Genomic DNA, 14,709 nt, shown 5'->3' with positions numbered 1-14,709 from the left:
TTAATTTAAACAGATAATAACATATTGACATTGTTTCAAAAGCTTGATCAGACTAGGGGTATAGTTGGGCCAATGGCAGGGCTGGCTTCAGTGTACAGTTGAGCCAATGGTCCACGTGACAAAGTGTTAGATTCCGAGGTTATTGTCCTTTGCATTGAATTTGGGCTTTTCCACAGATATCACAAAGGGTGACCAAGACTCCTGAAATAAAGTAATGGACATTTCAACTTTAGGACGATGGGGAAGGGTGTGGATTACCATGTGGCCATCAGTGTGTGTTGGGGGGGGGGGGGGGGGGGGGGGGAAATGGGGTAGGTGGGGAAGGTGATCATAACCCTCACTGGTCCGCACTCTCCGACCACAGGCCCCCACGCTCTCCGACCGCTGCCCACGCCCTCGGACCACCGGCCCACACTCTGGGACCACCGTCCACACACTCCGACCACAGTTCAGGTCTCCCCGGAGCAGTTTGTCTTAGAAATCATAGACAAACGTAGTCGGCCAGGGAATGTATGGACAATTCCATAACTATATGGGACAGTAGACCACCATGTACAACAGCTGATTATTGCAGTGATACTGCCAACTCACTCCTCATCGCTAATTATCCTATCATGTGATCACGGTCTACATCAGTAAAGAATAGAAACACAGTGATAGCACTGGAGACTTGCACACAACCTTGGTTAAGGATAGACTGTCTGGTTTTACAGTTAGCTGTCTGGAAATATGATAACACTTGAATTTATAGAATGCCTTTCACGTCAAAGAGAGTTCTAAATGTACTTTATGTTTTGAATTACTTTTGAAAGTGTAAGTTACATATGCAGGTACTGAAACTTTTAACAAAGAGACTCAAAGTCTGGATTTATGAAAGTAATCAGTTCCCTTTTGCAATAAACTTGCCAGCGATACCCACATATTGATAATTAATTTAAGATATTGAAGTCGTTTAGAAAATATGTTTATACTACTCCTCAGAAACCAAGTGTTAAAGGATTTTCCTCCTTGGTTGATTCCCCATTGGAAGAGGCTGGTGCGGTAAGGGGGTGGGGGAGCTGGGTTTCCAGATGCACCCTGTTGTGATTGGCTGTTTTACTGGGTTGGGGTTACTTGTGGCTGCTTGAAAAGGTCTGTGCAAAAAACTCTAACTGTTGATACTTTTCAAACTACAGACTTGCTTCCAATCGTCTTCCTGGCGGAAGGGTGGAGGGAATGGTGTGGGAGGAGGGGGAATTGCACTAGCAATGGATGGAAATAATTTAAGTCGCGGGATGTGGTGCCCTTGGCAAGCCTGGCATTTATTGTCCATCCCTAGTTGCGCTTGAGAAGTTGGCGATGAATCTCCTTTTGACCCCACTGCAGTCCGTGTGGTGAAGGTGCTCCCACCATAAGATATAGGAGTAGAATTAGGCCCATCGAGTCTGATCTGCCAATCAATCATGACTGATATGATTCTCATCCCCATTCTCCTGCCTTCTCCCCGTAACCCTTGATCCGCTTATTGATCAAGAACCTATCCATTGACAAAGGGTCATCTGGACTCGAAACGTCAGCTCTTTTCTCTCCTTACAGATGCTGCCAGACCTGCTGAGATTTTCCAGCGTTTTCTCTTTTGGTTTCAGATTCTAACATCTGCACTAATTTGCTTTTATTCACCTATCCATCTCGGTCTTAAAGACACTCAATGAGCTGGCCTCCACAGCCCTCTGTGGCAATGAGTTCCACAGATTTCACTACTCTCTGGCAGAAGAAATTCCTCCTCATCTCAGTTTTAAAGGAGCGTCCCTTCACTCTGAGGTTGTGCCCTCGAGTTCTAGTCTCTCTCACCAGTGGAAACATCCTCTCCACGTCCATTCTATCCACTCTATCTAGGCCTCTCAGTATTCTGTAAGCATTCTCAGTGCTATTAGGGAGGGAGTTCCAGGACGTTGACCCAGTGATGATGAAGGAACTGAGTGATACTGGTTGGATTTTTGAAGTTGGGATGGTGGCGCAGACTTGGAAAGGGGCTTGGAGGTGATGGAGTTCCCTTCACTTGCTAGTTAAGAGATTGTGGGTTTTAGGAAATAGTTGGACATTCAATTTAACTTTCCCCATGATAACACAGTGTTCCATAGGCAACCGGAACTATCTTTACAGTGGCAGGGGGTCCCCAGCATTCTCTACCATAAACACCCCATCAAAGCACAAATACGCAGGACGCAGCTACTCAAGGGAGATTGCTTGGCCTAAAACAGTGTTATTTAACGCAAAGATCAAATGAAAACATTGTTTTAAACTGAAAAGACAAACACATTTGAAATGGCCATCACAAAATGGTTGGCAAGATTGCACGATCAATGTAAAATAAAACAGATTCGTAAAATCAAAAAACATTGCTGTATTTATTGAATATTTAAAAAGACACACATGACAGAGGTTTATTTTAAAATTTAAGAAAATGGTTTCCATATCTCGCGAGTATTTGCACAGCTCAGTTCTTGGTCACTAGTACTCTAAAACCTGGTGTATCAGTTGCAGTTTCACTGATGTTTCGATAGGCTCCGAAACAAAGTAAATTAATACCTTGCTTGAAACTTTTGTCCTATTTTGAAAGGTCACGTTCTGGAGAAAATGCACAGCATGGCCAGAGGTTTAAATACCTGAGAGAAGATTAGTTTTAAAAAAAAATTAACAGATGAGGAATAAATCAGACAGAACTTGACTTTAAAGAAAGGATAATCAAATAGTGGAATAACATGTTACCCCCACAGAAGGTCACTGACGCCAGATTGAGTAAATAGGTTCAAGAGAAAGATCTGCTTCCGAAAAAAGATGTCATGGGAATGGAGGAATATGGGAGTCAGAGCAATCACAAGTGGTTTGATTAACTTGCACTCAACAGCCCAGATTTTACAATCAGTGATACAGAATTTGTGACTGAGCTTTTGAACTGTGCACTGGCCTGTGAACTGTAAATATACACAGAACTCTCTTTGGGTCCTCACATCGTCAACTTAATAACGATTGAATATATCTCGAGCACCACATCGTGCCCCAAGCCACTGTTTTCCTTTCACAGTTAAATACACAGAATCACAGAAACAAAATGCTGATGTATTAAAAAAAGAAAATCCACACAATAACCAAATCTGACTATTCAGTCGCTGCAAACCAGTGGCCTTGAGTGCGTCCCCACAAGTTCAAAGTATTACCATCTCACGCTTGTGATCCCGGCTCTGTAAATTACTTGGCTGATTACATTCAATGAATAAGCTGCAAACTGAGCTCCGATGTAATATAAAGGTGGATAAATTAGTCCAAGGGTTCGGCTGACGTCAGCAAGTAGGGTTTGATTTCCTGACAGTGCGCTGGTTTGGTAAATTCTTTTTATACCCTATTCTAACTCCAAGTGTTAAGCCATTTATTTTCAAGTTAAAGCCCCTAAATTGAAACTTAAGAAGCACAGATTAAATTAAAGCAAGACTTGCATTATATAGCACCTTTCACAACTGGTGGGTGCCTCAAAGCTGTTCGCAAGAAGTGTTGAAATGTAGACACTGCAATGTAACAGTTAGTTTGCACACAGCAAATCTCAGTGTGATAGTGGCCAGATAATGTTTTTGTGATGTTAATTGAGAAGTAAATATGGCCAGGGCATCAGACTCAAACCTTCTGCTCTTCCTCAAAATAATGCTGCGGGTTCTCTACGCCCACTTGAGATGGCAGGCGAGTGGCCGTGGTTCAATGCCTCATCGGAAAGACCACATCTCTGACAGTGCAGCTCTCCCTCGGTGTTTCACAGGAGCGCCAGCCTCCATTTCTTCCGCTCAAGTCCTAGAGTGGGACTTGAGCCCACAAACCTGCGACTTAAGGGATGAGAATGTTACCCACTGGGCGACCACTGACACACTGGGCGGGATTTTATGGCCTCGCTCGTCCCGAAACCATAAAATCCCGCCCGAGGTCAGCGGACCTTTCCATTGTCTGTCCCTCGCCCGCTCCGATTCCGCCTGTGGGTGGGTGGGATGGTAAAATTCCGGCTATTAGGTCAGCTAAATGCTGAATCAAAGGGTGGTCTTGAAATTGCTTTGCTCCCCCCGCCCCCCCACCCCTGTTTGCTTATTATCTCCATATTACTCTATATTATTCAACTTTGCAATATGTTTGTTTTTTATTGAAGGTTGAGGGGGAAGAGGGAGGGAAACGGTTACCTGTCGGACCCACTCTTGAGCTAACACTGCCTCAATATTCATGGTAAGAAGTCTCACAACACCAGGTTAAAGTCCAACAGGTTTATCCGGTAGCACGAACTTTCGGAGCGCTGCGTGAGTGGCACTCACCTGATGAAGGAGCGGCGCTCCGAAAGCTCGTGCTACCAAATAAACCTGTTTGACTTTAACTTGGTGTTGTGAGACTTCTTAATGTGCCCACCCCAGTCCAACGCCGGCATCTCCACATCATCAATACTCATGACATTAGCTACTGTATACTGCTGTCATAACTGGTCAACACCCTTACATGCCCTCTGTTTTTAACTTGGGCACATCTCCATTATAACAGCAGATTGATAAATATATGATAAAAATCTTTCAGAACTTGAACCTTCGCATCAAACGTCTGTAAGATTAAATCACACGGCATAATGGCCAAATGACTGTGTGCTTAACCAGGAAATAAACTCCAGTATTATTAAATGAATCCACAAAAATAACCCAGCATTTTGCCTCTTTGAACACTCCTGATGTTTAGTGGAAGTCAAACACTTACCTTCCAAGTGAAAATAATACACATCAGGGGTAGTTTCAAAGGTCTTGGTTTTCTCACTAACTGCAATCAGACCAAGTGGCTCCTTGGTCTACTGATTGTGGTCACATAAAAGGAGGCTGGCAGTGAAGAGTTTGTTTAAAGGCAGTGTACGCACCGATGGAGGGGATCGCCACTGCCTGCATCTCACAGAAATGGGATCATTCCCCACGAGGGATGGTGGGTAGGTGAAGAGGAGAGAGGATAACAAAAACACCACAACACTGCCGCTATGAAGACATACTGGACAGAGACACGGGTTGCTCACAGCTGTCAAAGTAGAAGGCAAGGAAACAGGGAAAGCTGCCCAAGAGTTTTCAGGATTATCAGAGAGAGCGAGCCAACTGGCCCAACCATTCTGAAACAACCTGTAACTCTCCTCTCCAAATAGTCCTGCTGTCCCGATTCAAAACAGCAACCCACACCGACTAAATCTGTGCAGCCAAAACACGCCAGGAGCTGGATAAAAGTTACTGCTTAAAATACTCGGGGTACAACTGGAACCTGTTCACTGGAGTACAACTGTTAATGGGCTATGGTGGTTGTTCAACAAATTAAAGAAAGAAACAGCCTTAAAAAACAGATTTAAAAGCATCTTCAATGCAAGGCAGCCAGTGACTTCATCAGCAAACGCACACTCGTTGCCCTTTCACAAGTTTATTTTGTATACTGTGAGATTCCCTCTCATGAAGGTTCTCTCGTGTCCAGATAATGCAACACTTGTGTACGTCATGAGGCACGTGTTGTGTTCAATTCCCCTCCCAGTGCTACAGACTGAGGCACTTTCACACTGAGGTCAGAGTGCGGAGAACTCTGTTGATCGCTGCTGTCCGCTCGGTGCATGTCTCTCGGATTTCCTGCGCTACCTTCCTTCCCAAGCATCTTCTATCTGCTGTGCTGCAAGCTGTTTCTGCGCTGCAAGTGAAAGAAGAAATTCATAACGTCATTTCATATATAATTACACAGTAGAGGTCATGGATATTCAACCCTTCTTGCCTACGCTGGGTCTGAGAGAGAGAGCTATCCAATTGATCCCACTCTCCTGTTCTCTCCCCATTGCCCTGTTAAAGTTTTAAAACTTTATTAGTGTCACAAGTAGGCTTACGTTAACACTGCAATGATGTTACTGTGAAAATCCCCAAGTCGCCACACTCCGGCACCTGTTCGGGGACACTGAGGGAGAATTTAGCATGGCCAATGCACCTAACCAGCACGACTTTTGGACTGTGGGAGGAAACCGGAGTGCCCGGAGGAAACCCACGCAGACACGGGGAGAACGTGCAGACTCCGCACAGACAGTGACTACTGCTGCTTGTAGCTACGTCTACCAGGAGACCTGCTGTCATGCTATGTCATGGTGTCTGTGAAAATAGAGGCCTGTGAAATGTGGATGCTAGGACATGTGTAAAATTCCGAATACAATTCACATTCAAATGAAGAGAAGCTTGAAATTGCAGGAGTGAAACGAACTAAAAGGGACATTCTGAAAAGAAAATGTCAGTATTTCAGCGTTTGATCTGAGCTGAAAAGTGACAGAAACCTTGGATAGAGGAAAGGGGCCTAGGTCTCGGTGTAGTTGGATGATGGACACCACAGACCAACAACAGTGGATGGGTGAGGATGACATCATCCATAGTCCAGCCAATAGCTCCTTCGCAGGTAATTGTTCAATTCCTCTTTGAAAGTTGCCACCTACCTCCACTATCCTTCTTTGATCATCATAACTTCCCCGGAGATTATGCCAGTTGTCTTAACTTAGTGTCCTCCAGTTACCTACCCCACTGCCAGTCAAAAACAGTTTCTCTTTATTCACTCTGTTAAAACCCACCACGATTTTGAACACCTCCATTAAATCTCCCCGTCATCCTGCCCTGCTCCAAGGAGAACAATTACAGTTTTTCTAGCCTTGCCTTGCAAGTAAAATCCCTCCTCCCTGGCAAATCTCATTCTGGTAAATCTCCCCTGCACCCTCCCTAAGGCTTTGTAAGAAGTCTCACAAAACCAGATTAAAGTCCAACAGGTTTATTTGGAATCACGAGCTTTTGGAGCATTGCTCCTTCCTCAGTTGAGTGGCTGATGAAGGAGCAGCGCTCCGAAAGCTCGTGATCCCAAATAAACATGTTGGACTTTAACCTGGTGTTGTGAGACTTCTTACTGTGCCCCACCCCAGTCCAACGCCGGCATCTCCACATCATCTCTGGGGTCTTGACATCACTTCTAAAGTGCAGCGTCCAGAACTGGACTCAACTTTCCAACTGAAGTCTAGTGATTTATACTGGTTTATTATTCACCCTCCCTTGGTCATATCTTTGCCCAAAAAGGTGGCAGACTGCCATTTATCATTCTTCCAAATATGTAAGCAGCAACCATGAGATGATGCACTTAGAAATGTTGAAGAATCGACAATAAAATGACCTTTCGTAAATGTTTACGCTTCAGAGCCAAGTGATGAATGTGCTTGCATCAACAGTGCAGCTGGGAGTAGCAGAAAAACAGACAATGCCGCTTAAGACTGGAAGGGGAAATGGTCAGGTTTTATTCTAAAATCAAGCAACAATCTGGTTTGCAATATTTTATAAAACCACTGGATTGCTCTGGAATGTCTGACTCCACCATGAATATTAAGACTCTCTGATCAAGGGCGGCAACCGTGAGCACGAAACAGGCTAAACGCAGGTGTTCATGGTCTCTCCAAGTTTAAACAAGTCAGTTTTGTGGATAGATGAATGTTCTGAACTGAAGCCAGCTGGCTGGCTGGAGAACCTCCGTCGCAAGTGCAGTGGTGCTCACATAAAACACTCCATCAGCTTACAGATCAATCAGCATGGGCCTGGGCGCAGTCAGCTTGCCAAGAAAGGACAGTTGCCACTACAGGGTTAACTCAGTGGCCACGCTGCTTCAGAAACAGATTTTAAGCACCAACAGCAAGATGAACCTGGCTGCGGGTGTAGCGGGAGGATTTTACAGAGGCGTAAAGTAAGCCATCTGGCGATGGAGAGGATAAGGGGTCTGAAAGTTCAGCTGAGAGTGAAATAGAATCCACAAAGAAAAATTCACAAACGGTGTCCAGAACGCTCTGACTGCAACCCACTGCCAAATTTCCTACCGGAGGCAATTAAGTTGAGAAACCTTATAATTCTTGTGTGAGAAGTATGCTTTTGATCCCAGTTGAGGTTAAATAGATGAATGGTCAAAAGATTTGTAAACTCAATTACTTTTATTTTGAACTTTTAATCAGTCTATACCCAAGTATATGATTTGGAAAATACTTATGCTGATTGAGACTTGATTGCGTACTGGTCATTGCTCTGAGCTTTGCAACTCAACAATCTGGAGGCAACATACCTAATGCTGAATAAGATGCTTGATTAGATTTCCCCAAAACCCAATAAAAGGCAGATTCCTGGTTAGAGAGGGATCAGCGCACAGACTTTTGATTGTGCAATGGCGTTCCAAGTGTTAATTTGACATTCCTATTCATCCAACTCTGGCCCTCAACTAATTTAACCGCAGCCTCTCATTTCTGAATTGCTACACCAGTCACCCCTACCAGCAAACTTCCTTGGGAAAAAGACTTGCATTTGCAAAGGAAAAACATAATTCTTATGTTTATTTTTATAGCACCTTTCACAATCTGAGGATGTCCTAAAGTGCCTTACCACTAATGAGGGGCTTCTGTAACGCACAATTGCAATGGAGGAAAAAGATCAGGCAACGTGTGTACAGCAGGGTCCCACAAATAGCAATGAGTTAATGACCAGATGATCCACTGATCGAGGGATAAATGTTAGTGAGGATACTTGGCCTGCTTTGAAATAATGTCTCAGGGATCTCAAGTGCCCATTTGAGAGGACATCTCAACTAAAAGTCTAACTGCAAGTTATTTCAGCTAGGAATACGCAACTCTGTACACGTATGGTACACTGTCTCAGCATTTACATTGATTTTTCCAGGCAAAAATTGTCCTCAGGAATTCAAGTCTGGCTTTAACATTGATTCCTACAGGAAAGCAGGCTTTATTTAAAGTAATGCAACCACTGCTTTAAGTGAGGACTTGCTGAATAAATTGGTTAGCGCTGCTGCCTCACAGCGCCAGGGACCCGGGTTCGATTCCCGGCTTGGGTCAGTGTGTGTGTGTGGATTCTGCACTTTCTCCCCGTGTCTGCGTGAGTTTCCTCTGCGTGCTCCGGTTTCCCCTCTCAGTCCAAAAGATGTGCTGGTTAGGTGCATTGGCCATGCTAAATTCTCCTCAGTGTACCTGAACAGGTGTCAGAATGTGGCGACTAGGGGATTTTCACAGTAACTTCATTGCAGTGTTAATGTAAGCCTATTTGTGACACTAATAAATTAACTTTAAATTCATATTTATAATGGAAACAGCCCATGTAAACTTTTGTCACAATGCAATTAGGCTCTCTGTCACAGGGGACATTCTGCACAGAGGAAGAGTTTATTACAGGACAGTACACAGAGAGTTTGTATTATAAATGTGGGCCTTGGAAGTTCAATAGAATCTGGCAGGAAGCATGAGGGGTTAATTTTTAAAAATACATACGATAGACAGAAAATGTCTCCTCCGTGTCCAATAGCAACCAATATAACGAAAGTTAAACAAGTAAAATTTTCAACAGAAAAATCAGTCAAGCAAAGACCCAAAACGAACTTGCACTGCTAAGACCAAAAGTTTTTCAATGTGCAATATGAAGATTTATTTTACTCTAGGGGGAAGTTAGATAGATGAATATCCTTCTGATTCAATTATACATAAAATATAAAAAAATAAATTATCTTCACAACCTCCCAAAGATTAATTTTGATTCCATTTTAATTTCTAAACGCCTGCGCCAGATTGGGTAGACACTGCCAGGAGAGATCAATCTTACTGCATAGCCCCATCTAGTGGCTACAGCTATAAATCAAGGGTGCAGTTTGTAGCAGACTGCCTCGGGAGAATGCTGTGGGGGGAAGGCACAGCTCACTTGTGGCAGCAGCATCTGGACGAAGCTCTGCTGATCCCAGAGGAACAGGAGGCGCTCAGCAAACTGGAGACTAAAGCTGGGCATTTGCTGTACATTATTCAGCAGGCGCTTCTGCTTAAAGAGAGTCAAAATCTCTCTTTTCTTTGTATGTCAGCCATGGCTCAGTGGTCACAACCTCTCTGCCGTCTGGCCCCCCCCCTGAGTATTTGTAGCGTTTTCTGTTTATATTTTAGATTTCAAGCCTCCACAGAATTTTGACACAGTCGGAAGGTCATGCGCGCAAGCTCCACTCCAGAAATTTGAGCAGATGATCCACGCAGTGCGGTCCAAGCATTACCGCATTGTCAGAGGCGGCACTTTTTAGCGCAGGAGTTAAACTGCAGCCCCATCTGCCCTTTTGGATGGACTATTTGAAGTTGGATTCTCCTTCATGTCCTCCCAGTCTTTGCCCCTTAATCAGCATCACTAAAAGACTGCTCTCTAATCGTCATCTGTTTGTGGCGTGAGGTGGCACAGTGGTTAGCACTGCCGCCTCCCAGCGCCAGGGACCTGGGTTCGATTCCTGGCTTGGGTCACTTTCTGCGTGGAGTTTACACATTCTCCCCGTGTCTGCATGGGTTTCCTCCGGGTGCTCCGGTTTCCTTCCACAGCCCAAAGGTGTGTGGCTTAGATGGATTAGCCATGCTAAATTGCCCCTTAATGTTGGGAGACTAGCTCGGGTAAATGCATGGGGTTATGGGATAGCGCCTGTGTGATTGTTGTTGGTGCAGACTTGATGGGCTGAATGGTCTCCTTCTGCACTGTAGGGATTCTATGATTTGCCACATTTCCTACAACAGTGACTACACTTCAAACATACTTCACTGGCTGTGAAATGTTCTGGAACGTCCTGAGGTTGTGATAGGTGCTATACAAGTGCATTTCTTTCTTGAACAAAATATTTCTACATTGATGATGTGCAGTTTCTGGCAGGAAGGGCCACTACGACAACCGACAACACCTTATGACATAAAGCTGATGAATCCAAGCCTTGGGAATTACCTGCGTCCCTAGATCGGTAGTCAGAGGCAGGAGAGAAGGCTTGCCTCATTTCCACATGTCATGAAAACACTTCCCAAGTACACTGGAAAATTAAATTGTGGAACATGGTGCTTGGAGGTCACCGGCCCTGCTGGAGTTCTGCTCTCGTACATCTCTGCATCCATACATGGTAAGATTTTAAAAACTGTCACTATCTGAAGTGGAAACATTTGCAGGGCTCGAGGAAAAAGACAGGGGTCTGGAGCTAGCTGAGTAGCTTGCAAAGAGCACACACTCTTGTCTCTTGAACAGAAGGCTGAGAGGGGTCTTCAAAATGATGAAAGGTTTTGAGAAGAGTGGGTATGGAGAGAACATTTTCTCTTGTGGGGAACAGCATAACAAGAGGCCATCAAGAAAGTCAAAAGGAAATTCATCCAAAGAGCGGGGAGAATATGGAGCTTGCTATCACAGGGAGTGGTCGAAACGAATAACATGGATACATTTAAGTGGAAACTAGACAAGTTTATGAGAGACGGTTACATTGGGAGATTTAGACCAGAAAGGGTGGGAGAAGCTTCGAGTGGAGCATAAACACAGACATAGACTGGCTGGGCTGAATGGCCTCTTTCTGTGCTGTACATGCTATGCAATCACTCTGCTGCTCAACCCCAATTAAACACTTATTTTCTAGTCTGCGATCTCCTTACTCTTCCAGTGAGATGTATTAGCTCACACTTACCCATGTTAAAGTTTACTTGTCAATCACATGCCCATTCTACACGTTTGTTAACGTCTTCCTGTATTCCACCACAGCCTCCCTCTGTACATCCCCCAATTTGGTGTTATCAGCTAATTTTGAAACTATACTTTTGGCTCCCGAGTCCGGATTGTTTATGTGACGAGTGAACAGTGGCTTCAGCACAAAGCCTCATGGAACACCACTTCCCACCATTTGCCAATCTGAGTAAAGTTTAAAGTTTTTAAAGTTTATTTGTTAGTCACAAGTAGGCTGACATTAACACTACAATGAAGCTACTGTGAAAATCCCCTAGTCGCCACATTTGGCGCCTGTTCGGGTACATTGGGGGAGAATTTAGAAACATAGAAGAACATAGAAAAACTACAGCACAAAAACAGGCCCTTCGGCCCCATAAGTTGTGCCGAACATATCCCTACCATTTAGCATGGCCAATGCATTGGCCTTTTAGCAGGGCCAATGCACTTAACCAGCACGTCTTTTGGACTGGTCTACATGTGAGTCCAGAGCCATAGCAATGCGGTTGACTCTCAACTGCCCTCGGGCAACTAGGGATGGGCAATAAATGCTGGCCAGCCAGCGACACCCATGCCCCTCAAATGAATACGACCCTCCCCCCTAGGTGAGTGCTCTGGCTACCCAGATGCTGGTACCATAAAAAAAGGGGCCTGGTTTACTTACCTTTCATCGACTGTAAGCTCTGGGAGCACAATGCATGCCCAGCCTGAGTCTGAAAGTTGGGCGAGATAGAATTGCCTGGATTTTCAGTTAATGTTGAGCAGTGTGGCAATCCATTTGAAGTCATGGCCTAACATTTCTGCCCTCTCACCACTTCTGAGTTCATCATGTGTCTCCCTCAATCTCTCTATGCAAGTTTTTCTTTTAAAAAATGTGAAACCTTTTTATATTTAATTTATCTAATATTATTATCTAATTATTTAATAATTTAATTTTGTAGCTTCTCTTTGCCACCCTAATTGTTTTGCTGCTTTTTTCCTAACCTTTTTTTGTACTCCCTTTCATTACTCTCTCCTCTTCTGTCTATGTACTTAGTATACATTATTTTCATAGAATCATAGAATCCTCCAATGCAGAAGGAGGCCATTCGGCCCATCGAGTCTGCACCGACTACAATCCCACCCAGGGCCCTATCCCCATAACCTCATGCTTTACCCTAGCTAGTCCCCCTGACACTAAGGGGCAATTTAGCACGGCCAAACCACCTAACCCGCACATCTTTGGAGTGCGGGAGGAAACCAGAGCACCCGGAGGAAACCCACACAGACACGGATAGAATGTGCAAACACCACACAGGCAGTGACCCAAGCTGGGAATCGAACCCGGGTCCCTGACTGTGAGGCAGCAGTGCTAACCACTGTGTCACCGTGCCGCCCTTTCGACATTGCCCTTTGTTGCTTTATCCATCCAGTGTGTGTGTCTGTGTGAAAAATGGATAGTTGCTTTTTGCTTTTTAGTGAGATATATTTCCCCTAAACCCTACAGATCATTGTTTGAAATGTTTTCCCCAGCCGTTCCATTTCTTTGTCAATGTGTTTAGTCCAGTTTCTTCCCCCTGTCCCATTCGCAGTGCCTCAAAATCAACCATTTTCTAATTCATTACTTTGGTATTTGTTTGAAATTTTATTACAAAAGCCTACTTTTGGATGATTGCGCACTATGCGTTTCCAGAATTTCCTCCATTTGCATCCGATTGCCAGCATTTTTATTTTCTACCTGAGCATCAAGACTCTGTTCCTTTTCTCCCAGTCAAAGCTGTCATCTCTTTTGAATGTTACAGGTTCTGCACTAACCACTACAACCGCAGTCCGACCCATAAACTGCAAGTGTGAAGTATTCTTTACAATACATACACTTCTTGCATTCCTTGCTTTACAACGACTGCAACCCCTTTCCACCACCCCCCGCGCGCCCCCCCCCCCCCCACCCGCCCGCCCCCACCCGCCCCCCCGATTCCTATTTGCTAATCACCTGCCCAGTTGATTCTTCTCTGTAGATAGAACCAACTAAATGATACAGCATTAACAGGGGCCATTCACTCCATCTTGTCCATGCCAAAGTAACGCTTTCTAATCCCATCTTCCCGCACATGGCCCATAGCTCTATAAAAAAAAATATCTGGACTTAAGAATCTACTGATGACCATAAAACCATTGTCGATTGTTGGAAAAACCCATCTGGTTCATTAATGTGCTTCAGAGAAGGAAATCTGCTGTCCTTACCTGACCTGGCCAACCTGTGACTCCAGAGCCACAGCAATGTGGTTGACTCGGAACTGCCCTCGGGCAAGTAGGGTTGGGCAATAAATGCTGGCCAGCCAGCGACACCCATGTCCCACGAATACATTTTTTAAAAAAATCCTCTTGGGTTTTAGCACTTTCCCCAAAATATTATTTCAATAATTTTTAAATGGGCACATTTTATTTAGAATACTCTGAGATAGTTTATAAAAATTATCAGCAGGATCTCCGGTTCAACCCCATAAAGACGGCACAATCTCCACTAGAAGTATTACTAAATACAATTGCTTATTTCTCACTTGCCACCCAATCTGTTACTTTATTTCTCGCCCCTGTTAAAGATCCTACCAAATGCTTTCTGAGGTTGGGACATTTAATATCAAAATACATTGTCACCACCACCAACTCTAATGTGCCTCAGTGAATTTGGGTCCCTCTTAAATCCACGTGTGGGGTGGAATTTTAATCTTTGCTGACATTCTACTTATTTTAACTAATAGACTCCAATCTCACTACAACGCCATCTCATATCCTTCCAAAGTAACAAAGAACAAAGGACAGCACAGCACAGGAACAGGCCCTGCACCCTCTACGTCTGCGCCGATCACGTTGTCCTATCTAGGCCAACCGCCTGTATCCCTCTCGCCCCTGAATGTTCATATGTCTATCCAGATAAGTCTTAAATGTCTTAAAAACAAGCACACAGCCCACAGGAACGTCCCTTTAACCTTTCTTGAAGACCGAAATCAGTGACAATATTGCTCCCATGCCCAATGAGTTATAAAAGAATGGGGGCGGCACGGTAACACAGTGGTTAGCACTGCTGCTTCACAGCGCCAGGGACCCGGGTTCGATTGCAGGCTTGGGTCACTGTCTATGTGGAGTTTGTACATTCTCCCCATGTCTG

At 44.4% G+C, this 14,709-nt stretch overlaps 1 protein-coding gene across 2 annotated transcripts in view; it reads right to left on the bottom strand.

Moving 5' to 3' along the window:
- Positions 1-2,314: 2,314 nt before the first annotated feature.
- The window catches only part of r3hcc1l (R3H domain and coiled-coil containing 1-like), a 184,053-nt gene continuing 171,658 nt past the window's right edge, over positions 2,315-14,709 (bottom strand). For both annotated transcript variants that reach the window (XM_078223083.1, XM_078223084.1), the window contains exon 7: positions 2,315-5,703. In XM_078223083.1, coding sequence (XP_078079209.1) covers positions 5,651-5,703 — 53 coding nt within the window. In that variant the 3' untranslated portion in view covers positions 2,315-5,650. The remainder of the gene's footprint in view (positions 5,704-14,709) is intronic.

The sequence above is a fragment of the Mustelus asterias genome, chromosome 11, assembly GCF_964213995.1.
Source record: "Mustelus asterias chromosome 11, sMusAst1.hap1.1, whole genome shotgun sequence".
Taxonomy (NCBI): Eukaryota; Metazoa; Chordata; class Chondrichthyes; order Carcharhiniformes; family Triakidae; genus Mustelus; species Mustelus asterias.
Note: the sequence above shows the minus strand (reverse complement) of the source record. Positions and strands in the feature narration are given on the sequence as shown.